This window comes from Miniopterus schreibersii (genome assembly GCF_964146895.1).
Source record: "Miniopterus schreibersii genome assembly, chromosome: 1".
In the NCBI taxonomy this organism is placed as follows: Eukaryota; Metazoa; Chordata; class Mammalia; order Chiroptera; family Miniopteridae; genus Miniopterus; species Miniopterus schreibersii.
In genome coordinates this window covers 145,153,511-145,180,970 of record NC_138101.1, presented here as the reverse complement: position 1 = coordinate 145,180,970, position 27,460 = coordinate 145,153,511, and the positions used below count along the sequence as shown (strand labels likewise).

Below are 27,460 nucleotides of genomic sequence, written 5' to 3'. Positions count from 1 at the left end.
ATTTAAGTTCCCTTTTAACAGTCCCTTTTGTTTTGCTTTGTAAGTTGTTAAAAATGTTTAAAAATGGAGAGTGAACAATTACTTAATGATAGTTCCATATCCTGGCAACTCAAAATGGCTAACGGAACAGTCAGGCTAGAAGCAGTGTGAGGAAACCAACCAGTCCTACTTACAGGTTTCAACAAAATGAAGGACTGAGCCAGCAAATTGCTCAGGAAGTGGTCGTGAGCCAACCGGATGCTTTCGAAGTCTCGGGTAGAATTGATTTGATGAAGCAGCTGTGAGAACTGAGACTCCAGCACATCTACCTGAAAGATAGTTACACAAATAATTTTAGCACCTTGCATATTCTGAGCACGCAGGGACATTAAGATGCCTGACAGGATGACACAGAGGTTCTTTGCCCCCACTCATCTTCCTCCTGTCCAAGCCACTTTAAGGCTGACCAAAGATACCCTTAGAGACCTAGCCTTGTAGAAAGTTACTTGCCTAATTCCCCAACCTCCGATGTCTTGGCAGGTTCCCCACCTCACCACCCGCCGGAGCCCAGTTCCCTCATATGACATGCCCTCCACTGACTGACTTGGTTAACTTAATGTCCTATAGGATTCCAGAAGTTATAGCAAACTAAAAATAAGGGTCAAGTAAAAAATTACTGCACTGCTGATAAGGACCCTAACCCCTCATATTCCTTCATTTATTTTCACTTTCCTTAAGAAACATGCCTAGTGATACAATCTGTGAATTTTCTCAAACCCCAGTGTTTCACCAAACTCCTGCCAACATCCTGGACTTCTCTTCCTACCCCTTCCTTCTACTCATTCGTCAGCACAGACCTGGAGGTAGTACTGAAGATTATCCACCAGGAATGCCATGTGATTCCTTAGGCGCCACTTGACCGCATCAGTCTGGTTGGACTTGAGGTGCTTGCGCTGCATCTGCAGGGCCCAGCAGTGCTGCAGTTCAGCTTGTACCCGGCGCACACTCAGTAAATACTTGAAAACAACGTTGTACCTGGGACAGAAACATCAAGCTACACAAGATAAAAACTTCACTCCTTGCCCCCATCCACACAGCAGACCCTAGCACTTCGTGCCACTTGCCCCTCCCCAAAAAGGCAGGAAGTAAGAATGGCTAGAAATGGGGACAAAATGGTTTGTTTATATGATGGACTATTATATAGCCATCAAATGAACTTCAGCTGTACAACAAAGCAAAATGACTCCCAGTAATATCATTTTGAATAAAAAAGGTAAATCTCAAAAGACTGCATACAGTCTCATACCTTTTACAGTGTTTAAAACGAACAGAAAAAAGCATACTTTCGGGGAATATATATATGTTATAAAATGATATATATATGAATAGAAAACATGGAATTTAGCATAGTGGTCACTTTGGGTTGTGGGAGGCAAGGGGGCAGGACTTCTGGAAGGACCACATGGGTAGACATTATTGCCAGTGTTCTAGTTTTTGTGCTGGGAAGTGGTTTTATGGCATGCAAGCAAGCGTGTGCGTGTGCGTGTGTAAGGAAGGAAGAAGGGTCTTGCAAGGATGTGTGTGTGTGTGTGTGTGTGTGTGTGTGGGGGTGTAAGGAAGGAAGGACGGAGGGTGTGAGGAAGGAAGGGAAGGAAGGGAAGAAGGAAGGGGAGGAAGGGGAGGGAGGGAGGGAAAGAAGGGAGGGGAGGAAGGGGAGGAAGGGAGGGGAGGAAGGGGAGGAAGGGGAGGAAGGGAGGAAGGGTCTTGCAAGGACCCATAATAATATGTTTGGAACCAAGGATTTGGGTTCATCTGACTCTTTGTCCCTGAAGCCCAAAGAGAAAGAGTCAAGGGCTCCTCTCACTGAGATCCCCTGCAGCAAGTTCAGGGGCTAGTTGCCTAATGCTGAGCCCTGAACCGAAAAGATACATGGGAAGAGCAGCTGATTCCTGGTGGAACTGTGTATATTTACTTATTTTAGGCAGGCATGCAGATGACAATCCGATTCAATTAGGTTTTTAAAAATTACCTATTTCTAACAGAACAACATATTGAAAATAGTACCCCTTGTTTGGATTCTGATTTGAATAAACCCAATCATAAAAAACATTTTTTAGATAATTGGGGGAATTTCAGTGTAAACTGGATATCAGATAATAATGAATTATTATTTTATTGGGCATAATGGCACTGTAGTTGTGTTTACAAACATGCCTTTTTGAACTGCATTGTGAAGGAGCGAATGGCATGTCTGGGATTGCTTTATAGGCTCCAGCAAAAAACCAAATAAAACAAGTCTCATAGGTTGATGGTTTCTGAAGCTGGATATGCGTACATGGGAGTTCATTATAACCCATAGGAAATTTCATAATAAAAAGTTTAAAAATGCTTCTGAGTTTGATTTCTTTAAGGGTGTTAAGAGCATATCAAGTGAGGAGGTTAGTGGATTATGGGGCTGTGGGCTCTGAACCTGTCACAGAATTTTCCCCGAGTAAGCCTTATCTTTTCCAGTTATGCCTAGTCTCTCATGCCCTAAGCTTCTCTACCCCCAGAAGTAAAAGGAGTTGTGAACAGGAAGAGGGAGGAATAAGAGAGGCCCCTGTGTTCATTTGTTTTCCTTTTGTCCATTCTCCTAGCCTGAGCATGACAGCTCCCATCCTCCAGCGAGGCCAGTGGCCAGTGCCAGGACTTGGAACAGGACTTGGGACATTACTGAAATGGCTTGGGGATGGATTTCAGAGGCCACCACCAGCCAAGTATGCTGCTCCTTCTTCCTTTCTCTAGAGCTCTAGTTTCCTTCTGGTTTAGAGACATTAGGTCCTGATGGGGCTGAGCAACAGCACTTGGCAGGCTTTCAGGGTAAAGACCAAGGCTGATGTAAGAGTCTTGCCATCTGGTGTCATGCTCCTTCACTCCCCCCCCCCCCCCCCCAGCTTGGCTGCCCCCATTCTCTCTCCCTGGGGATAAGGAGGCGACTTCTCCCCAGTGGTTAAAGTCAACAGCAGCAAATGCTTGAGCTTGGAAAGTCTTCCCAAGTAAATAAAAAAGTTATAAAAGGGAGGAACCCTGTCAGTCTGATGGAATTATCAAGGGCCAGACTCAATGTGGTACGGAGACTGCATGTGCCAGAGGTCACAAACTGGCAGCCCATAAACTGCTTGTTCTTTTGTCATTAAAAAAACCCCTATGGACCTCTCACGGTTTTAAGGGGTTGACCTTCCCATTCATTCCAGTATACACCACTCCCTACTGTCTCACGTCTGTGGCTTCACTCATTGTTTTCTGTCCAGCCCCTGAAGGCATCTGAGTTTGAAACTTCTGATTTACAGACAGTTAAAAACTAGTTGGGTGGGTACTGTTCTCCCACCAATTCTATTCCTGCTTTCTTCCCTTGGAAGTAAGTTGGGTTACATTTACCTGTGAGACTCTCAGAAATACTCACTTTTCCAGGACAGCAGGAGTGAAGAGAATGTGCAGTGGCCACTGCACTTTGTAGGAAAGACCCAGGGCTGCCCAGCCCGATGCAGGGGCTTCCCGAGGAGAAGTTTCCCGGGGAGGCCCTTCTCTGGCCTGAGTAGCATCTGTTAAGAAGAGAAGGAAAGATGTCTGTTAGACTTTGTTAATGTAGAACCAGAGCTTCAACTGGTGAATAGCACTCATGAAATGAGGGTTCACTGCAGTGTCAGAAGCATAGAGGGGACACAAAGGGGACTTGCAGAGGCAAGGAAATGTCTGTGTGAAGTTCTCTTAGGAGGTCTTTTCGAGATTCTTTTTTCAGCCTTCAAGTCTGGTGGCTTGAAATAGAGACAATTCCAGTGGCATGACAAACACAAAATCAGAAACCATAGCCCGGGCATCTCAGCCTCTCTGGACTTCCTTCCCCTTTCTCCTATATAAAATTTGGACTAGGTTAGTTTCTAAGGTCCAAAATGCTATGGTTTCTGTGGAGGTAGATGGAAGCAGAGACAGAACATGATGACTATTAGGAGCAGAAAGATGTAAGAAAGAATGGCAAACCTTTATGCTCCTTTCCATGGTACTCAATTGTCAAGTGCAGCAGAGGGAGAAGGTTGTCATCGTCCAGCAAAACCTTGTGTGCTGACTGCTGGAAGGCCACATTCACATCTGCAAGAAAGACCATGGGCTGACACGAATGCTTGGCTACATAACAAACCCAGACTCCAGCTTCCCACCTCTCCCCCAGCCTGCCTGACACCCACAGGGGGAGGCAGTAGAAGCCGCTTGCTTTTGCCTGACTGGCATGCTTCCTCCTCCTCTTGCTGACAGCAGCATCCTCATTTTCCTTGGAGAATCACCCCTGCCCAGTGCAATCCAAGCAGTTCCAGTGGGTTGACAATACCTGAGCCTAGGGGTCAGCAGGTGACTCAGGCATGATCAAATGGAACATAATACTCTACCCTGATATACTATTTTGTTTAGGGGTATGAATAGGACCCAAGCCAGGCCAATTAAGAGGCTTTCAGATGCTGAAAGAGTACAGCTACATGCGGGTGGTATGTGTGATAAACAGGGACTTAGTATGGGAGCTTCGTTGGAAGTCATCCTGCCACCACACGGAACAGGCCTGTCTGAGAAGAAAGGCAGAGGTAAAGATGGAATGACACTAAGTCCTAAAAGTGTCATGTGAGCCACTGGATCAAACTCTGCCTAAAGCTATCATACCTCTGACCTTTTCAGTTATAAGAATCAATAAACTTTTTCCCCTTTAAGTGAGTTTGAATTGGGTTTTGATATTTGCAACCAATAAACTCCTAAGCAAGTACAGTGGACATCTATTATTTTATAGAGCTAGAAAAATAGTAACTGTTTCCCCAACCCCCATTTTGTTTTACTCTGATCCTCACCCAACTCCCCTCATGTAGTCTGAGCATTCCCATTGGTCAAAGGTAAACACTTTACCGAAGCAGGCACATCTTGATGTCTGACCTCTTTAATACAGGGATAGGTATATGATCTGGGCTGGGCTAATCAAAACCCTTTCCTTTTTAATTTGCTACTACAGAGACCAGGCTTGGCTTCTCCAGTAGATACTGTGAGGCATGTTCCTAGGAGCTACTAGTGGCCACGTTTCCAGATGGAATGTAAGGCCATCAAGGAGTATATAAGAGAAGATATGATAAGATGCAGAGAATCCTAGCAGAATTCAAGCCCTTAGCTTCAGCTGTTCTGAGGCCCAGCTATACCCCACCCCCTTGGCGTTACAAATACAATAGCAAATACATTCCCCTTTCCTACCTAGGTTAGTTCAGGTTAGGTATCCATCATCACAACCTAAAGAATTCTAATATAGTAAGTGGCAATAAGTTCCAATATGTCCCATAAAGAATATATAGGGCTATAATCCAATGAGATAAATTAAAATACCTGGTTTGAAGGCCAACTCTTCCAGGAGAGGTCACAAGCCAAGAAGCTGCTCCTGGTGACCTCAGTGGGAAGCCTACCTGTGAGACCTTCCATCTTTGTAACTCACCAGTCTGCTCTCATGTGGAGCAGGCCTAAATGGTTGAGCAGCTGCCAAGAAATACCCTACAACTTCAGTGAGCTGGTAATTCTCAGGCCCACAGGGCAATTACCATGTTCCGTGACTGCAGTGGGTGGTGTTTTTAACATGTGTTGAGCTGTGTCAATGAAGGCCTGAAACAATTCTCCACGTCCCAGAAGGTAAAAGTCTTTAATGATCTGCAGAAAGAATTTCAGTTTACAATTTGGCAATCCTGCAGGGCCATGAGTCCTCACTAGCTCACAGGAATTACACATATAATTTCCAAATCTCATCAGCTTGAGCTAACCTACAAAAGGATATAGGCTTTTGGCATTTCAAAGGGGCATATTTAGCAATCCCTCACAAAAGGATGTCTGGTGTGTCTTTGGTATCATTTATTCAGTAAAAACACAGTTATATTATGCCAGAAGAGAGTTAACACCTAAAATTTTGTACTGTAGTACATCTGTCATATTAGGTGGAGGTGGCCCACTTGGCCTAGGACATATCAAGCCATCTAGAAATCTAGGTACAGGCAATCAATGCTCTCAGGAGAGGCTAGAGAATGAAGTCACTGCCCACCAGCATCATTTTAAGAGTGAATATAATAGCTATGCTATTACCTTCAGCTGACCCAGTAAATCTGACTCTTCCACCATCAGCTTCCAGAGATGCTGTGAAAAAAACCAACAAAACAGGGATGGAATTTTATTACAATGAAAACTTCTGTAAAAATTGGTTTTGTACAAATCTAGTAATGTTGAAAAAAGAATATAAACCATGACCAAGTTGGATTAAACCCAGGAATGAAAGGGTAGTTTAACAGTAAAACAACACATATGAGATGGAAATGTTCTGAAATTAAATAGTGGTGGTGATTACACAACATGGTGAATACACTAAAAATCACTGAATTTCATGCTAGTTTTAAATGGCTCAAATGGTGTCGTGTGAATTTTATCTCAATAAAAAAATTAAAAATTTAAATATGAATGCAATTAATAAATTAAAGATTAAAAAGAAAAACCATATAATCACTTCAACAGATGCAGAAAAAGCATTTGATAAAAGTCAATATCCATTCATGATTTTAGGAAAAACGAACAAACAAGAAATAGAAGGAAACTTATTCTTAGAAAGGGTATATACCAATAACCCACAGCAAACAATTTATTTCATGGTGAAAAATTATAAGAAATTCCTTTTAAAGTCATTCAAAATTATACTAAAGACTTTGCCAATGCAGTAAGAAAATATATAACTGGAAAGGAAGAAACAAAACTGTTATTATTAACAGATGATATCATCTGCATAGAAAGTCCAAGAGAACTGATATACAGATTATTAAAACTAGTAAGAGATTCAACAAAGTTGAGGATTAATGTAAAAAAAATCAACTACATAACCATTATTAGAATCAAAGGTAAACTCATGACAAGGATTTGTTCAGTGAAGTGATCAACACTGATTCAGGGTGCCCGGAATCTCCACCCTGGCAATCATCCCTCCTCTCTCTCTCTTACTGGAACTGGCATAGATAAAGGACTGGCCTTTGGCCCGTCTCTAAGACATATTACTAGACAAAGTAGCGACATCCCCTAGGGAAAACAAGCACACAGGCCAAAATAACTAGACACGTGAAGAGTAAAAGAAATACAACAGTCTAGATAACACACACATCTGAAGAAGAAGTTTCAGAACAAACTGAGTGGATTCTATAGTGTGTTGCCCAGATCTCCCCTGTAAGTCATTACCTCAGCTATGGGGAGTATTGCCTGTTGTTGGCCCTCCAGGAATTGCCTTTGGCTAAAGAGAGCTTCCTCACCCATGGGTCCTCTCCCTGAGGAAAGCCCACATCCAATTTCTGATGCAGACATACGATGGCATAGCCCTCAAACTTCAACTGAGGACCTCTCTGAAGGGCCATTCTAGCTTCAGAACTCTGCATAGGATTGGCTAAGGCTTCAGTTGCAATCACATCACAGTTCACCTTCTTTCTCTGCTCAATCCTGCTTTCCTCACTTCCTGCTACCAAATTTCAGTCTCAGAATCTGTCTCCTGGGAAATCTGACCTATGACATAGATCAAGAATTCTAAATATATATATCTATTTTTAATATATCTTTATTGATTTCAGAGAGAGGAAGGGAGAGGGAGAAAGATAGAAACATCAATGATGAGAGAGTCATTGATCGGCTACAGCCCGCAACCCGGGCATGTGCCCTGACCAGGAATCGAACCCCGATCACCTGGATCCTAGGTCGATGCTCAACCACTGAGCCACACCTGGCTGGGCTTAAATATTCTTCATAAACATGCTTAAAGAGGTAGGGACAACAGCAGTATAAATACACAAAAGAAATATTAAAAAAAAGAAACAAGTTGCTAGAACAATTGGATATCCACATGCAAAAAATTAAAAGTTGATTCATACCTTGCACCACATACAAAAATTAACTCAAAATGATCACAAACCTAATAGTAAAACTGAAAATTATAAATTTTCTAGAAGAAAACAAAGGAGTAAATCTTTGTGACCTTGGGTTAAGCAAAGGTTTCTTAGGCACAATGCCAAAATCATGATCCATAAAAGGATAAAAACTTATGAACTGGATTTAATAAAAATTAACTTCTGCTGTTTGAAAGACAGTGTTAAGAAAATGAAAAGACAAGTCATAGACTGGGAGAAAATATTTGTAAGTCACATGTCAAAGGACTTATATCTAGAATAAACAATTCTTGAAACTCAATAGTAAGAAAACAAAACAAAACAAAAACAATAATAATGGACAAAAGATTTGAACAGACACTTCACCAAAGAAGATATATGGATAGCAAATAAGCATATAAAAAATGTTAACATCATTACGCAATAGGGGAATGCAAATTAAAACTACAATGAGGGAAAAACCCAAATGTTTATCAAAAAATAAAGGGAAAACACATTGGTATGAACAATGGGGTACTACTCAGCAAAAAAAAGGAATAAACTACTGATACACACAACATGGGTTAATCTCAATAATACTGAGTAAAAGAATAAACTTAACTGAGGAAGTGAAAGATGCATACAACAAAACCACAAGACTTTACTGATAGAAATCAAAGATGGCACAAACAAACTGAAAGACATTCCATGTTTGTGGATCAGAAGAATTAATAGTTAAAATATCCATACTACTCTGCCCAGCCAGACTGGCTCGGCTGGTTGTCATCCTGTGCACCAAAAGATTGCCGGTCCAATTCCCGATCAGGGCACATACTTGGGTTGTGGGTTCGATCCTTAGTCAGGGCACGTACAGAATGCAACTGATCAATGTTTCTCTCTCACATCTATGTCTCTGTCTGTTTCTGTCTGTCTGTCTCTTTCTTTCTCCCTCTTCCTCCCTCTAAGCATGTCCTCAGGTCAGGATTAAAAAAATAAAAATAAAATAAAATGTCCATACTGCCCAAAGTCATCTATAGATTCAATGCAATCTCTATCAAAATTCCGAAGGCATTCTTTACAGAGATGGAAAAAACAATTATAAAATTTTTATGGAACCTCAAAAGACCCCAAATAGCCAAAGCAACTCTGACAAAAAAGTATAAAGCTGAAGGCATCACACTACTGATTCCAAACTGTACTACAAAGCCATGGTAATTTAAAAAGTATGGTACTGGCATAAAAACAGACAGAGACCAGTGGAACAGAACAGAAAGCTCAGAATTAAATCTCCATAAATATAGTCAACTAATATTTGACAAGGGAACCAGGAACACCCACTGAGGAAAGGATAATCTCCTCAACAAATGGTGCTGTGAAAACTGGGTAAATACATGCATAAAAATAAAACTGGACTCCTATCTTACACCATGCATAAAAATTAACTCAAAATGGATCAAAGACTTAAACATAAGACCTACTAATAAAATTCCTGGAAGAAAATGTAGGGAAGAAACTCCTTGACATTCATCTTGGCAATGATGTTTTTGGCTACGACACCAAAATCACAAACAAGAGCAAAAAACAAGTGGGACTACAACAAACTTAATGCTTCTGCACAGCAAAGAAATAATCAACAAAAGGAAAGGTACCAAGAGAATAAGAGAAAATATATGCAAACCATATATCTAATAGGGGGTTAATATTCAAAGTATATTAATAAAACTCATACAACTCAATAACTAAAGTATTCTCAACCCAATTAACAAATGGGCAGAGGAACTAAATAGACATTTTTCCAAAGAAGACACCCAAATGGCCAACAGGTACATGAAGAGATGCTTAATATCAGTAATCATCAGGGAAATGAAAATCAAAATCAGAATAAGCCTGGCCGGATGTGGCTCAGCGGTTGAGTGTCGACCTAGGATCCAGGTGATCGGGGTTCGATTCCCGGTCGGGGCACATGCCCGGGTTGCGGGCTGCAGCCGATCAATGACTCTCATCATTGATGTTTCCATATCTCTCTCTCCATCTCCTTTCCTCTCTCTGAAATCAATAAAGATATATTTAAAAAACACACACCATAAAACAAACAAAAAAAAACAGAAAAAGATATCACCTGGCACCTGTTAGAATGGCTATCACCAAGAAGACAAGTAATAACAAGTGTTGGTGAGGATGCAAAGAAAACTCTTGTACACTGTTGGTGGGAATATAAGGGAGTTCAGCCACTATGGGAAACAGTATGAAGGTTCCTCAAAAAATTAAAAAACAGAAATATGGCCTGGCAATTCTACTGCCAGGTATTTATCTGAAGAAATCCAAAACACTAATTCAGAAATATATATGATGCACTCCTATGTTCATTACAACATTATTTACAATAGCCAAGATATGGAAGCAACTTAAGTGCCCGAGAATAGGTGAATGAATAAAGAAGAAGCGATGCTTATATACAATGGAATATTACTTAGCCACAAAAAAGAACAAAATCTTGCCATTTGGGACCACATGGATGGACATCTCAGAGGGTATTACGCTAAATGAAATAAGCCAGACAGAGAAGACAAATACAACGTGATTTCACTTATATGTGGAATCTAAAAACAAAAATGAACAAGCAAAACAGAAACAAACTCATAGATACAGAGGACAAATTGATGGTTGCTAGAGGGGAAGGTAGATGAGAGGATGGGTGAAAAGGGGATTTAAATTGGCAATTATAAATATAGTCACAGGGATGTAAAGTACAGGATAGGGAACATAGATAATAATACTGTAGTAACTACATATGGTGTCAGACGGGTACTAGATTTAGTAGGGTGATCACTTTGTAAGTTATGTAAATGTCTAATCACTATGTTGTGCACCTGAAACTAATATAATATTGTATGTCAACTGTAATTGAAAAATTAAAAGAAAAGAACTGTATGTTTAGGATACTTTGAGAAGAGTATCATTTCAGGGAATGGACCTGACAGCTCTTCTGCAATACATTTAGGGAAGTGCTTAAAATAACATGTTTTAATGATGGTTATATGAGTGTTCTGTGCAAGCTAGGAAAAAAAAAGAAATAAACTATTGATACATGCAACATGGATTAATCTCAAAATAATTATGCTGAGTAAAAAAAAAGCCTGACTCACCTCCCACCAAAAAAGAGTACAAACATACTGTTTGATTCCATTGATATAAAATCTACAAAATGCAAAATAATCTATAGTCACAGGGGAAATAGACAGATCAGTGGTTGCGTGGGAGAGGGAGGGTAAGAAGAGTAGGATAAAAGCACAAGGAAATGTTGAAAATAAAGTATGGAAGAAGACATATAGGTAAGTATGGCCTGAAAGAAGGCTCGATAGTGATCAAAATAACTAATAAAATGCTAGCGAAAATATACTATATAAATATATGTGATAAAGAAGACATTGTGTATACATAAAAAGCAATAAATGTATATTCCTTATAAATACACACATGCCTAACATATACACTGAAAATGAGGAATTAGAACAGGCATAGAGCTCTAGACTCAGCACAGAACATATGTTCTGCGGGCACAGAAAGAGCAAGTAAAAACAAAAAACAGACCTGCTAATAGTCCATAAAGGAAGCCCCAATAAATTTGAAAGGACTTGTACACAGACTATATTCTCCAACTATAGTGCAATAAAAAGTTAGTAAATCCCTTGGGTTTAAAACAAAAATCATAAGAGAAAATTTAAAATTATTTAGGACAGAATGATAATAAAAACACTACATAGGCCAAAAACTTGTAAGACAAAGTCAAAGCAACATTTAAGTTTTATATAGATTTCTTAGGGAACAAAGATTCAAAACAGAAAAGAATAACAGAGAAAACTCAAAAAACAAAAAGGACAAGAAATAATAAAGATAAAGGCAGGTAGCAATGAAGCAGAGAAAAAATAAGGAAGAGTAATGAGAAGAAAAGCTGGTTCTTTGAAAAGATTAATAAGACTAAGCAATAAAAGAAATAAAACACAAAATAAAACAAATAGCTACAGACAAGCAAAGATTTTTTAAAAATTAAATCTAGATGAAATGGGTAAGTTCCTAGAAAAGTATAAAGTACCAAAATTGGTATGAGAATAAATAAATGTCTTGAATAGATTAATAGGTGTTAAATACACTGAATTGGTAGAGATACTCCCTCCTAAAAAAACCCGGGTCAGATAATTTTTCAGGTAAGTTCTAACTTTGAGTAACAATTCCTGTCTTACATTAACTGTTCTAAAAAACAGAAATAAGAGTGATACTTCATTTTATGAAGCCTATATCTTTATTTTACAATCACATAAAATAATAGTAAATGTAGATGCAAAAATTCCAAATATTGTACTGGCTAACCAAATCCAACAGTATATTAAAACATAAGAATCACATTTGAGTATGGTTTATCTCAGAAAGATTCAGTATCTGAAAATCTAACCAGCAACTTAATATATGAATAGACTAAAGGAGAAAAAGAACCCAAAGAAACTGCACCTAATTGATATAAAAAGGCAGTTGACAAAATTCAACATCTATTTATGATAAAAATCTCATAGTAAACTAGGAAGAGAAGGTAATTGTTTTAACTTGATAAACTTATGTGCTAAAAGCCCAAAGCAAACATTATAGTAATAGACAGACTTTAGAAGTATGATCTTTAAGAACTAAAGAATCAAGGATGCCCACTGTCACAGCTACTGTCTAACACAATATATATAAACCATCACTCCAGCTGCTTAATGCAGTATCAGAGACCCTAAAACTGTAAGAAAAAAAAAAGTTTAAAACTTGGAAGGCAAGTTGTAAAACCTTTATTGCTTGCAAATGATATAATCATTACTTAGAAAAATCAATAGAATCAACACCAACTACTAGAACTAAAAAAAGACTTCAACAAGTTGCCAGGCCTAAGATTAACCTCCAAAATTTAATTCCACCACTTTTTTATATAAGCAGTAACTAACTAAAGATGAAATTAAAACAACAAACCTACATATTAGAAATTAATTTTTAAATCTTTTTGTTGAAATACTAAAGTATATACACAAAAGGACATAAATCACAAGTTCACAGCTTTAAGAATTTTCAAATTGAGCACACCTGTGTAACCAGTGCCCTGAAAGCCCCACTTTCTATCAACCAAGGGCAAATACATTCTGACATCTAACATCAGATTAATTCTTCCTGTTTTTGAACTTTATATACATAGATTCATATAGTATGTATACTTTAAGAAATTAAAAAAAAAAGATCCAAGAGAGGATGAGTATATGTGTTTGCAAGACATTCCCCCTTTTCCCTCGGGATACACTGTATTTCTTTTCATTACTATAAACTGTTGTTATTGTTACAATAATATCTTTTAAAAAAAAAAAAAGGTCTATTAGCTACAAGTCTAAAACACTTCAAAGAGTCTGAGCTTCAACTTTTTTGTCTATCATTTTTACAAACTAAAACTATCATTTCTAGCAACATGTGCATTTCAAAATTTCACCAGAAAAAAACCCCTGAAATCTTATATTATCCATTCAATAAAATTTTATGTTGCTCCATTAATCATATTTTCCAAAGAATTATCACAGAAATGATAAAAGAAACAGATTCAAAAAAATAAAATGAAAGGAACTGAAGACACCAGCCCCTTAGACAAGTGCAGTCTTGGCTATAGACAGAGGAGTGTCCTGAAATTTTGAAAGGACAGGGAAGTGTATTCTACATTTGCTGTTAGCCAAAAGGCCAAGAAGTGTTAGGAAAGTGTATTCTAGATAGTTCAGATATTTACTTACCCATAAAGAATCAAACCAAATGATACCTCAAGGTCACCTTAAGGTATAGTATTCTATGTCTATATCACAACTCTGTCTCCAATGCCTAGGAATTTTTAAGGCAGTGACCAAAAAAGGAAATCATAATTAGTGATAGATTACTGGGCTTCCAATGTGAAGATACCTGATGTTAAGCTTCCTCACAGTTCTGAATGCTGACCCTAGTGTACTGGCTATGCTTCAATATAACCTGTAGAGCTTTGTTTATTGGTTGGTTGGTATAAATACAAGTATCTACTCCCTCCTGACTTACAAATCAGAAGCTCTGGAGGTACAGACTTGGTGCAAGGACATTTCAAGATTTCCACAGGTGATTCTATGCACAGCCAGAGTTGAAAACCACTAACATAGTTAACAACCAAGTTGACTAACTAAAGATCTCATTTCACATTATCACACACCTGTGAGCTAAATTTTACCATAAGGACAGAATACTTGCCCATCTGAAAAATCACTGGTCACAATTTAAGTTCGTGGATGAAGAACAATTCACATAAGAATGCTGAACTAGGTAGGGGTCAGAAGACCTGTTTCTGACCACATCTTTGTGACTTACTGTGCAACACCAGATACATCAGCTTTCTGAGTATTTTTTTCATTTATAGAAATGGAAAAATTATACTTTTTCTGTCTTCAAGTGTTTCATATCTGCCCTAGTCAGTTTGCACAGTGGTTAGAGCATTGCCCCCATGGACTGAAGGTCCTGGGTTTAATTCCGGCCAAGGGCACATGCCTCCATTGCAGGCTTGATTCCCAGCAACCAATCGATGTGTCTCTCACATCAATGTTTCTCTCTCTCTCTTTCCCTTCCACTCTCTTTGAAAAGCAATGAAAAAAAATATCCTCAGGTGAGGGAGGGTTAAAAAAAAATCCACAAATGACAGGATAAATAATGGAGCCACTCTAAATATAAAGTAAGGCACTAAATTTAGTCAGAGTCCACTGAGTCCTTGGAGTTACTGCCAACTACAGTACGTAGACAGACTCAAAATGCTGAATGTCTGAAATGAAACCAAGACCTCCGTTTATTCAACTAGCTGATTAACTAACTGGCAAACTCCTATCAGGTGTGAAAGGCTAAGGCAGTTCTGCCTCTGTTATTAAGAACAGAGATAATGCTTTCATTTTCTACTTCTTGCCCTCAACTCTCTCAAACAATTCCCTCCCAAGCTAAGTTTTTACCGCATTAAGAAGAAACAAGTCAAGTATTCAATTTCTGGGGAAATTGGTCCACTTTCTTCCTAAGAAAATATACTATGGAAGACAAACCTCAGCCACAGTGCTACGAATACCATCCACCACCTGCTCGAAGTCCACCAGGCTGAAGAGGGGCTGTTGTTTAAGACGATGCAGCTCGGCAGCAAAAGTGTCCTCCTGGTTTTTCAAAATAGATCCTGCAAAATTGGAAGGCACTGTCACAGGAAGACAGAACAACCAGGACAGGCAAGGATTCCCCACCCTGCTGGTGCAGCTCCTTCACCTGCTTCTCGGGCAGGCACATCATGGTTGTGCTGAAATGTGAGTACATAAATGTTACTAGCCACTCACTCCTACCAGGCATGCTTTCAGGTCACTCAATATCAAGAGGGACCTTTGAGGACGGGGTATGTTGTGCAAGGAGAGAACTACCTTTTCTAGTCAGGTTGACATTCTGATTCTCGAACATCTGGACAGATTCTCCAACAAACAGGATTTTTTCAGCAACCCGCACTGGGATGTAGGATGGCAGAATCTCCACTCGCAGGGAAAACTGCTTTAGAGATGGTGCCAGCATGTTCTCTTCCTCTATAAGGCGCTGGTCAAAGAAATAATCCACATCAGAGATGATGTGCAAAGAAAGGGGAAACAAGAAAACATCCCCGCCCGTGACTTATATTTTCTAGAGCAGGGACTCTAAATCTGAAGTCACATCTAGTGTTAGAGAGATGCACTCCATTTTCAGGCAGCAGGAGTGCGTGGTGAAAATAAGTGTTTTTTTAACATTAGGGATTTTGTCCTTACTCTGCGCTTACTACTTGTGCAGTAGATCTACAACCCAGTTTCCTTACTTGTACGTTGGAATAATTGGTCTTTGCTTTTTCGAGTCTACAGGTCTATGATTTCATTACCATGCATATGTGTCTGCTCTGTCCAGCTCTTCACGCCAGCCCCAAGTCATTTAGCCATGTGGGTCTCAAAGTGTGGCTCCTAGACCAACAGCATCAGCTTCATGTGGGAGCTTGTTAGAAATGTAAGTTTTCAAGCCTCTTCCCAGATGTACAGAAGTTCCGGGCGATGAGGCCCAGCAATCCGTGGTTTAACAAGCTCTCCAGGTGATTCTGATGCACAGTGACATTTGAGAACCACTGATTCAGCCCAGAAAGCCTCTGAGACCCACCACCCAATCACTCAGCACCCATGTTCCCTGACTGGCTTTTGATTAGACCCTTATCTAGTTCCGATGGACTCAGTCCTGACTTCCATCTCTACTGTTTGCCCTCTTTGGGCTTCAGTGCTGGTGTTCCTCCGGGCACCATTCCAGACCCTTTTCCTTTTGCTCTCCGTCTTCTTCATCAACAACCACACCTTCTGTGGCTGAATTTTTCACCATAACAAATATTTTAAGTCTTTTTACATCACACGACTCTCTACAAATATAAAAGCTTCCAGACAAATATACAAACATACATTTCACAGAACTTCCTGAAGTCCCCCATGGACCCCAGATTTAATACTTCTAATGCTGATGACTCCTAAATCTTTACCTTTAAGCTACATGGCTCTCACGAGCTCCAGCCTCCGCCCACTGAACATTTCCTACAGGTATCTCAAACTCAGCATGTCCAAAATTAGACCCATCTTCTTTCCTCCAATACCAGCAACACTTGTTTCTTATCATCACTACTCACCCGGCTGCTGAAGGCAGATGCCTAGGTATCACCCTTGACTCTGCCCATGGGCCAGTACCCCATCAGTCACTCAGGCCTGCTGTCCCACGTCCTAAGTCTCCCGCAAGCCTCTTTCTTCTCCATGCTCACTGTTAACACCCTTGGCTTAGATCAGAGTGATTCTTCACCTACGTGTTCCCAGCACTCTTTTAACTGACCTACCTACAGAAAATCTTTTTTTTTTTTTTTTTTAAAGATTCCCACATGGTATCCAGAGTGATCTATCATTAATCCTGATTGTGTTAATCTCTTGCCTAAAATTCTTCACTGGCTCCCAGCTCTTTTCAGGTTCAAGTCCAAATTCCTTCCCACAGTTCACAATGGCGTTCATGATCTTACCTCTGCTTAACTCAACAGCTTCACTGACTGCGACTTCCCCCATCCCCTCCACCGCCCCTTTCAGTCCTTTCTTGACCATTTCAATTGTATTACTAATGGTTCGACAAACGAGCCATGCCCTTCGTGGACTCTGTACTTCACACACAACCTTCCCTGGAACATTTCTTGACCCCACCTCTCAAACTCTTTGCAATTTAGCCATATATTCCACTGAAAAGCCTTCTCTAGTTACTCTAAGACATGTTCTGAGAACACCTGTAATTACTCTTTCCAGAGCACTTAGTGCATTGTACTGTTACTGTTTACTTTTCTCTTCCACTACACTATAAGCTCTTTAAGGACAGGGACTATTACATCTTATTTGTCTATGTAGTTGTGGCACCTAGAACAATGCCTGACACATAACAGGCATTTAATAAAATATTGTAACAGGATAAATGGATGGATGAATAAGAACAAGAGAGGGCTTCGGGGACTCTAATCAAAACTCCAAACTGTGTTTAAATACTACAGGGTAGCTACAAGACTATCTTAGGAGACAAGACTTATTAACTTCTTAAAAGCATATACTGGGAAAAGGGGAAACAAAAGGAATCTCACAAATGTATTTTCTGTCTTGTAGTCTCATATTAAGTATTAAGTTTAAGTATTAAGCTAAGATAAAGACAACTGTTTGTATCTAAAGAATTTAGGGAAGGTGCCTAGGCTATGATGAACTTGGAGCAGGGAGGGAGGATCACCAAAAGGACATTTAGCTACAGTCTTTTCTGATTCCTGCAGGAGTATGCTGGGCTTCTTGCTGTGCTCTCACCAAGTCCTGGAGTTCTCTCAGTTGTTTTCCTGTCAGTCCCCCAATACCCAGATCCTCCTCATCCTCTTCTGGCTGGGCACTGACATTACCAGAAGATGGACCCTGTTTGATAAAGAACTCTTCATGCTGGTCCAAGAGGAGCCCATGTAGCATCCAGGCTGAGAGCTGCTTATACATGACCCCATGACACACGGCCAGGATTCTGAGTTGGGAGAAAAGCAAGAGCCTTAGAAGTCCACTTAAAGAACACTAATCCACACAATGGCACAGAGGGCATGCTCCAAACTGCTCCAGGATAAACAGCCTGAGACGATGAGTCAGAAGGGAAATGACCAACTAAGCTAAAAATAATTGTGGTATTTTATTTGAAATGTTTGTGGCTGGACTAACTGATTAAATTTCCAAACTTGTAGCCTACATACTGAAGTCTGAAATGCTGTGACTGTTCTGGTAGTCTTTCAGAAGGAGCACATTTTCTTTCTACCTTTTGTGTAAAGTAAGTTTTAACACTGATATTCCTGTTAAAATTAAATGGACTTATGGAGTCTCTCTTAGGCTAACATAGTATTAAATTTGTTTTTTGTTGGAATCACAGAGGAAGAGTGGATTCAATATGTAACAGGTAGGTATACCTGAAAACGTATGATCCAACAAAATGCAGAAACAAACAAAATGCAGAAAGGTTACTGGAGAATGGATCACTGCTAGATAACACATTAATTACAAAGGGGAAAATGTCCCTCTAAAATGGAGAGATCTGGTGGAAAACACTTAAACCAAGTGATCAAACTTTACAACGCCAGTAATGGGACAAACCTACTTTCTGTGCCTTCCGATATGATGCAACAGGAAATAATATGACCCATGTAGTATTCTTGAAAAAAAAAAGTTTAGCCCAAATCTAATCATGAGGTAATAATCAGAAAAATCCAGATTGTGGAACATTCTTCAAAACAACTGGCCAGCACCCTTAAAATGTCAGTCATCAAAGATTAAAAAAAAAAAAAAAAAGGCAAAGAAGAGGACTATTCCAAAATAAAGGAGACTAAACAGACATGACAACCAAATGCAACATGTGAACACTGATTAGATCCTGGATTGCAAACAAACACAGCTGTAAAAAACTTCTGGAGGGCAACTGAGGAAATTCATATATATTTTGTTTTTTTTGTGTTTTTTTTAAAAAATATATCTTTATTGATTTCCAAGAGAGGAAAGGAGAGGGAGAGAGAGAGATAGAAACATCAATGATGAGAGAGTCATTGATCGAGCCCACAACCCGGGCATGTGCCCTGACCGGGAATCGAACCCTGATCGCCTGGATCCTAGGTCGACGCTCAACCGCTGAGCCACGCCCGGCCAGGCCATATATATTTTGAATACCATATTGTTGAATTAATGTTAACTTTCTTGGGTATAATATGCTAATGAAGTTATATAAGAGAGTGACCCTTTTTAAAGGGATACAAGCTGACGTATTTAGGGTGAAGCGTTATGATATCTGTGACCACTTTCAAATCACTCAGCAAAATATTGTGATATGCATGCATGTGTGTATGTTATATATATTTACATATATATTTCTCACTTTATATAGAGGGAGAAAAGATAAATCAAATGTGGCAAAATTAAAGGACATACAGGTCCTTACTGTACAGTTCTTTCAACATTTTTGTAGATTTAAAAATTTTCAAGATAACTTGGGAAGAAAAAGAAACTAAAAGAGATTGCTATTTGTAGTATGCTAACTGAATGAACTTGCTCTTAAAAAACTTAAATGGAAAGGCATTTCAATTTTGCACGTCACACTGTGTGGTCTGTAAAATTTGGTCCCTGCAAAATATATAACATGTATACATCATATTATCTATGTAAGATTTTATATACAAAGCATGAAGCTATATAGTATGCTTACATAGAGAGAAACTGTAGAGGACAGACACCAAGAGTTGAATTGGGTACCTCAAGGGACTGTGATTATAAATGCTTTCTATTTCTCTTCTTTGCATGTCTGTACTTTTTACAATCAAAGTTCATTTCTTTTATTAGGAAAACAACAACAACACAGTAATAGAGAATTAAGTCCCTAAAAAAGCATATTCTGGAAAACTTCCTCCTCTTCTGAGGACTTACTTGTGAAGTGGTTAAAGTGGAGATTGTTAAGAGTTGTAAGGGGGCCTCAGAGATCATTGATTTCAATTTTGCAATCAATGCCACACCCTCTTTTTTCCATACCCTCTTTTTAAAAACTGAGGAGGAAGAGAATAGGAAAATCAAATGAGCAGCCTTTGATGAAAAACTCCATATACATTTAATATAGTTGTAATCATAACACATAATTTTGCACCCTTTTTTCCAATTAGTATTATAAAAATATTTTTACATGTTGTTATAATATTTATAGTGTTAATGGTGTTAGTCTATCAAGTGAATATATCTTTATTTAGCTTTCTTCTGCTGCTGGTAATTTTCTAATTTCTTGATATAGTATTACAATATTGCAAGAAGTATGTTTGTACATATGGTTATTTTCTTTTCAATAATTTTGTTAGGATAAAATTCCCAAGAGTGGCATTATGGGATTATAAAGTATAAACATTTTTAAGGACCTCGATGTGAAAATACCAGCTACTCAAAATACACAAGTTTAGATATAGCTAGGCATTATCTGGCACATGTAATGGAAATTCTCCCGGGATGATGAGATCCAAAAATTAAAAAGGGTTGCCTCAAGGGCATCTAGGCAACTAGATCCTAGCTTTGATACTCAATACTTTATAACCCTCTTTTTGCAATTTCTGAGCCACCATAGAATTACATGGGCTCCTCTGCTCATGGGTGTTTTCTATCCTGGTCATACCTTTGCCCAGAGGGAAACCTGAGATAACTTGAAAATAAAATCTGTGCAGCCCGGCTGGTGTTGCTCAATGGTCAAACGTTGACCTATGAACCAAAAGGTCACCAGTTGGATTCCGGTCAGGGTACACACCCGTGTTTCAGGCTTCATCCCCAGTAGGGGGCGTGTAGGAGGCAGCCGATCGATGTTTCTCTCACTGATGTTTCTCTCTCTATCCCTCTCCCTTCCTCATTCTCTAAAAATCAATAAAAACATATTAAAAAACAAACAAACAAATCTATGCAATTAAGCCACTTGACCATCTGCCCCTGCTCCCAATCCCCAATTGAGCCAGGACTTACTTTTCTAGTGCACTTCGAACAGGAGGCAAACCTCCACAGCTGTGTTTGTATACTGTTTCCAGGATCTGACAGCCATGAATCTGTGGAAAATACAGCCTTTTCAAACTGGATTCCATTTCAGTAGTTCCTGTAGCACAGACTCATATTCTATATTCAGTCCAGCACAGAATGGGTATAAACTTGGTCATAAGATCTAGTTCTGATTCTATAATTCCAATGTGTGTGGGGGTTTTCCCCAACCACCAAGCAATTCTCAGACCTGGGTAGGGTGTCCTACATTTTTACTTAATTCTGACTCTACTCTGAGATAGCATCAGATTCCAAAGGTTAAGGGCTCAGTCCCACACGACAATCCTCCATTTCAGATGCCAATCACAAGTCCAGGTTGTTGTTGTGTTTCTGACTAGCTGGCTATAATAAGAGGTTCCCATGACCCCCTCCTTGGGTTCAATTAATTTGCTAGAGTGGCTCACAGAGCTCAGGAAACCCAGTTATTCACTAGATTACAGTTTGTTTGTTTGGTTGGTGTTTTTGTTTTGTTTTTTAAACCAAGGGTATCAAAGGATATGAATCAACAGCCAGATGGAGATTCATAGGATGAGGTCCCAAACAAAGGAAATTCTGTCCCCAGGGAGTTTGCGCACTGCATGGTGGCATGTGGAATTGTTCTGGTTCATCAACCTGGAAGGAAGCTCTCCGAACTCTGTCCTTTTGGGTTTTTATGGAGGCTTCATTACATAGACATGATTAAATCATTGGGCACAGCTGATTGAATTCAATTTCCAGCCCACTCTTCCCCAGAGGTTGGGGGTGGGACTGAAAGTTCCAACCCTCCAATCACATGGTTGGTTCCCCTGGCAACCAGTCCCATCCTTAAGTGCTGTCCAAAAGTCACCCTATTAACAACTCAGGTGTTGTTGATAGGGGTTTCTTATGAATGTCAAAACACCTTTATCACTCTTACCACTTAGGAAATTCAAAGGATTTTAGGAGCTCTGTACCACAGAAAATATGGAGACAAAAATATATATTTCTTATTATAAATCATAATATCACAATAGTTATTCTCAAAGTGTGGACTCTATAGCCTCCCTACTCTTCTCCATTCAACCCTACCTCCAGCAGGAACTTATAAGAAATGCAAATTATTGGGCACCATTCCAGGTCTGCTCAGTGAGTCTCTGGGGTAAGGCCTGGTAGCCTGGTTTCCACAATTTGCTCCAGGTGATTCTAATGCACAATGAAATTTGAGAACTATTGAGCTAGAGAAACCAGAAACACTTAGTTGAAATTCCAAGCAAAGAGGTAAAGAAATCTGTTTCTTTCAGATTAAGGCCTAATTCATACCACTTATAATTTATACACTTTTCTAACAATCTGCTTCCTCTTTCTATGTCCTTTGGCTTTCTCTTTTTAAAAGATGCTTTATTGATGTATAATTTACATAACATAAAATTCACCCGTTTTTACTATTCAACAATTTTTAGTAAATTTACAGCACTGTGCAACCAATCACCATAATCCACTTTCATAACATTTCCATCACTCTAAAAGGATCCCTTTTGCCTGTCTGCAATCACTCTCATTCTCACCTCTAGCCCATGTTCTTGACCACCTTGGTTTTTCACTCTGTGGGGCCATAGCACACTAGCTTCTCTACCACCCCCTGGCAGGAAGGAAGGTTTGCCCACCTGCAATTCCTCTGCGCATTTTCTACTCTCCTTCCTGTGGCCAATGGAAGCTGAAAGTCAACTGAGATGTGCAGCTAGGCATGGAATCCTTCCACTAAATCCACTCACCAAGAACTCTCCAATTTTGGGAGATAGATTAGTAGAGTGTGGAAGGTCATATAGTCTTTGGAGTCAGACAGACCTGGGTTTATACGCCAGTTCTACCATTTACTACCATATGTGTGACCCCAAACACTCCCTTAACCTATTCCATTCCTTAGAGGACTGCATGTGATAATGTATGTGAAGTACTTAGCACAGTGCCTGGTATATAGCAAATGTACAATAAAAGCTCAGTGTTATGCGGTGAGGGCAGTCAGCTTTGAAGGACCAAAGAGCACCTTCCCTAACTGGCTTTGCTAACACAGAGTGAACACAGCAGAGTGTAAGTTTCTGTACTTATAGGGCAAAAATATGAAGTAGCAACTGGACAAATTAACTGGCTAACTAGTCATATTCACCAAGGTGAGCACTCCTAATAAGCTAAGGCACTAATATAACAGCTTAAAAACATGAACAAGAGAGAGGGAGAGAGAGAAACATCAATAATGAGAGAGGATCATCAATCAGCTGCCTCCCACATGCCCCCTACTGGGGACTGAGCCTGCAATCACTGAGCCACACTGGCCAGGATATTCCTCAGAATTATTAATGCTGCCCAGAAAAGACATTCTCCTGACATAGGGAAGCCACACTTCTCAAAGCATTTGATGAAAACTTGTGATAAGAATAGGCATATTTAACTATTATAATAAACATCTGGGTTTTACCCAATGATCTAATTCTCAGAAAAATGCCAACACCCTAACATAAAACTATTATCTTCTTTTTTCCTAAGGATTAACTTTTAGCTTCTCCTTAGGATCCATATCCTACAATTCTAAATCTTTAGTGCAAAAAGCTCTCACCTCCAAATAACCATAGCATTATTCTCTTACACAACAGTATTCTTGGGTACATCTATTAAACACCTTGCTGACCGGCTATTTCCAGCCAGAACTTGCCCGTGTGGTTGGCCACTTTTCCATCATGATTGGTCAGTAAGGTGTTTAACATTTCTCCTACCTTCTGGACCAGGATGTACTTAGGGGCAAGGTAATCATTTATTTTTGCATTCCTGACACTTAGCATAATACCCAAGCAGATATTGTTGAATAAATAAATAAAAACTACTAAAATCTAGGGTCTTCAAAAAAGAATGTAAGGCAAAATTAAGAATATTTCCTTGGTGTTTACCAGAGCAAAAGGAAAAAGAATAGTTCTCACCTTTTGACCTTTAATTTGTTCTACTACAACCATCACAGAGGGAAAAAGGAGCTGGAACTGCAAAGTAGAGAATAATTAGGAGGGCCTATAATAAAATACAAGGGGGAAAAAACACTTCACAAAACGCTTTTGTTTCTAAATAGTCCCACTTAACATAAAGATGGCAATACCATAGAGCGGCCAAGATCCAATATCTTAAGAGCAATTTGGTAGGGGGTTGGTGGCAGATAGAAAGAGAATGGCAGATAGAAGCAGTTTCAATTTCTGAGGCTAGCATAATTGTTAACACTGAGGTCGATCTAGAGCATGAACAACAGACATTAAGTTTTAACTAAATTTGGAGCTTTTCAAACAGTTCTAATCTAGGAAAGCATACAACATATAAAATGCTAGCTCTGAGTCCAGAAAGAAAAACGTTCTCAAAAAAATGTCATAAGTTAGATTATTCTAACAATATCAACAGATTCCAAGGCATTTTGTTATTTGAGCAGCATACCTGATCTAAGGAGTAATTGACATGTGATATGGAGAGATGGGGGTCAGCCAGGAACTGCAACAAAAAACACTGTGATTAGGGCTCCATACAAATATCTCAAATCTATTTCATCTATGAAAACTAGAATTAAATCTAAGAATGGGCTTAGTGTTAGCTTTAGGCTATCGAGAATTGATGATTTATAGAAGATTATTAATTTTGATTTTCAGGTGATAACAAAATCAAAGTTAGGGCTCTTACACACTCGCTCAGGAACCTTTGCTATAATCTGAATGATTTTGTTTGGTTTTTAAAAATATATCTTTACTGATTTCAGAGAGAGGAATGGAGAGGGAGAGAGAGAGATAGAAACATCAATGATGACAGAGTTATTGATCGAACCCGCAACCCGGGCATGTGCCCTGACCGGGAATCGAACCCCGATCGCCTGGATCCTAGGTCGACGCTCAACCGCTAAGCCATGCCCGGCCGGGCTGCATGACTTTGATCATGGCTTGGACAATCACAGGGAATAAGTACTTACACTATATTCTATAGCTATGCAGAAAATAGCTTACTCCTAACTACCTGACCATATCAAAGGGCATTTCAAATTCAAAAACATGGCCTAATCTTCTGTCCCAGAGTGTTGTTCCCATATCCCTTCTCTCTCACCTCTTGTTCCAAATCAAGCAGTGCTTGTCGATAAGGCTGCAAAATTGAGTCCAGACCTGTGCAGAAGGCCCTTAGATAGATTCCATGTAATCCACCTTGGCCCTGCTGAGATGGATGGTGATCCTGCAATCAAACAAAGAGAAATCAGCTCTCAGCTCAGACCCTGAAACCTGAGGAAGACATTACTCTTTATTAGTGGTATTGTTTTTACTTAAGTAATTCCATATCAGAGCAGTGCTTCAGTGAGAGGAAAACCCAACTGAACTTATTTTGAGTTTTGATCTTTTAAAGTGTGATATTTTTAAATTAAAAAAAATTTTTTATCCTCACCTGAGTATAGTTTTTTCCATTGATTTTTAGAGAGAGTTGAAAGGAAGGAGGAGGGGGGGAGAGGGGGAGGGGGAGAGGGAGAGAGAGAGAGAGAGAGAGAAAGAGAGAGAAACATTGACATGAGAGAGGCACATCAACTGGTTGCCTCCCGAATACACTCCGACTGGGGCCGAGAACTGAACCTAAGACACTTCATTCTGAGGGCCGACACTCTAACCACTCTAACCAAATTGGCCAGGGCAAAAATGTAGTATTTTAATTTTCCAAGTGGCCCAGATGTTACAATCAGGTAGTACTCCATACTGTCTGTGGAGACTTTTCTACAACTCAATTTTAACCTTATAACTTCCAGCTTAAGTCCTTTTGGTGGCTAACCACTGCCCAGAATAATAGTTAAACTCCTCTAATTGGCATGCAATGACTTCTGCATTCTGGTCCTTACCTCTCTGCAAAATTCTTTTACCGTGTCCAACTTCACATCCTTATTTCCAGACTACCCACAGGTCACCAAATGTGCCTTGCTTCTATTTCTCAGCCCTGTGAATTTGGATGTGTTCTGCTTATATCTGTACACTCATCTTTTGTTTGTTTATTAATCCTCACTCAGGGATATTTTTTCCATTGATTTTTAGAGAGAGTAGAAGGGAGAGAGAAAGAGAGAAACATTGTGAGAGAGACTTATTGATTGGTTGCCTCACACATAGCCCCGACTGGGGCCTGGGATCGAACCTGCAACCCAGGTATGTGCCCTTGACAGGAATTTGAACCCAATACCCTTTGATATATGGGCCAACGCTCTAACCACTGAGCCACACCGGCCAGGGCTGCACATTCATCTTTTGACAAATACCTACTCTTCCTGCAGGACCCAATTCAAGTGTCTCTTCTCTGCAAAGCACTTCCTAACTCTCCCTAGAGAATTAATAGCTTCCCCCTTTGTTGCTTTCAAAGCATCTCTATTTAGTGCTGGAATTGTACTTTTGTCACTTCATGAAGCAAGGTCCTGCATTTTATTCATCTTTGTATTTTAGCTCCTAGCACAGTTCTTAGAACAGAGGGTAAGTATTTACTGAATAAATAAAATGACCTCAGTCCTCCTTCTAACATCCCTTCTCCTGCCTGGTATGGCAATTTATCTGAACAGGAATCTGAGACCCAAATGAGGAGTTATGAGACTCTCACTAAAAGGCTATTTACAAATACGGCTTATCTTTCAGGAAACCTGCAATTTTTTGTAAGAGGTTCTTCTTCTGTAGTTTTATATGGGGAATTGTGGTTAACAGTTGACTAGAGGTCACAATGACTAGCCTCTCTAGTTATGTACTTATTTGGGTGATTGGGCTCTGGTGGTGGTAGACACAATAGTAGAATTCAGCAACAAATGTGGTAGGAAGCTTAGACTCAGGGGTCATAAGGTACAGTATAGCCAGAGGACACTGCAAAAGACACTAGTAGTTCCTGGAGATAAATGTTCACAGCTATAGTAAGAATAACATGGGCATAGGGTGAAATAGACCAGATCGGCTTACAACCACTCAATTTGTTTAGAACTTGTGTCATTCCAGAGAACTGAATGTCATTTATCACAAAATAATAGAGAAAATGAGTATGCATTTTACTTTCCCAAAAAAAGAGGCACTACAGATATACGTAGAACTGGGAAAGTAGGAATTCACATATCACAGAAGATGAAACTGACATAGTCACACAAATATAGGTTTTTTTCTTTTAGGTGTTATATTAAAAAATTATTAATATTAATAATGTACATCTATATTGTATTAATAATATAATGTATGTAATATATTAATATAACATAACCCATGCTATATTAATATAGATGTAAGTTTCACCTATATTAATATATGTATAGCTTTCAACTTTAATAATTAAATGTGCTCTTAATATGATTTCATAGCAAAATGGCACTGATTGGATTTTAAACTCATGTTTAGCTTGTGC

At 39.3% G+C, this 27,460-nt stretch overlaps 1 protein-coding gene across 3 annotated transcripts in view; it reads right to left on the bottom strand.

Moving 5' to 3' along the window:
- TUBGCP4 (tubulin gamma complex component 4) overlaps positions 1–27,460 on the bottom strand; it is a gene marked incomplete at its 5' end in the record, with an annotated part of 39,858 nt that overhangs the window by 3,866 nt on the left and 8,532 nt on the right. For all 3 annotated transcript variants that reach the window (XR_014000014.1, XM_081154135.1, XM_081154136.1), the window contains 13 exons: positions 174–308; positions 837–1,014; positions 3,422–3,560; positions 3,997–4,104; positions 5,574–5,679; positions 6,106–6,156; positions 15,017–15,141; positions 15,377–15,542; positions 17,825–18,026; positions 21,023–21,102; positions 24,019–24,075; positions 24,515–24,568; positions 25,169–25,291. Coding sequence is in view for 2 of the 3 variants with exons in the window: in XM_081154135.1 (XP_081010261.1) it covers positions 174–308; positions 837–1,014; positions 3,422–3,560; positions 3,997–4,104; positions 5,574–5,679; positions 6,106–6,156; positions 15,017–15,141; positions 15,377–15,542; positions 17,825–18,026; positions 21,023–21,102; positions 24,019–24,075; positions 24,515–24,568; positions 25,169–25,291 (1,524 nt within the window). The remainder of the gene's footprint in view (positions 1–173; positions 309–836; positions 1,015–3,421; positions 3,561–3,996; positions 4,105–5,573; positions 5,680–6,105; positions 6,157–15,016; positions 15,142–15,376; positions 15,543–17,824; positions 18,027–21,022; positions 21,103–24,018; positions 24,076–24,514; positions 24,569–25,168; positions 25,292–27,460) is intronic.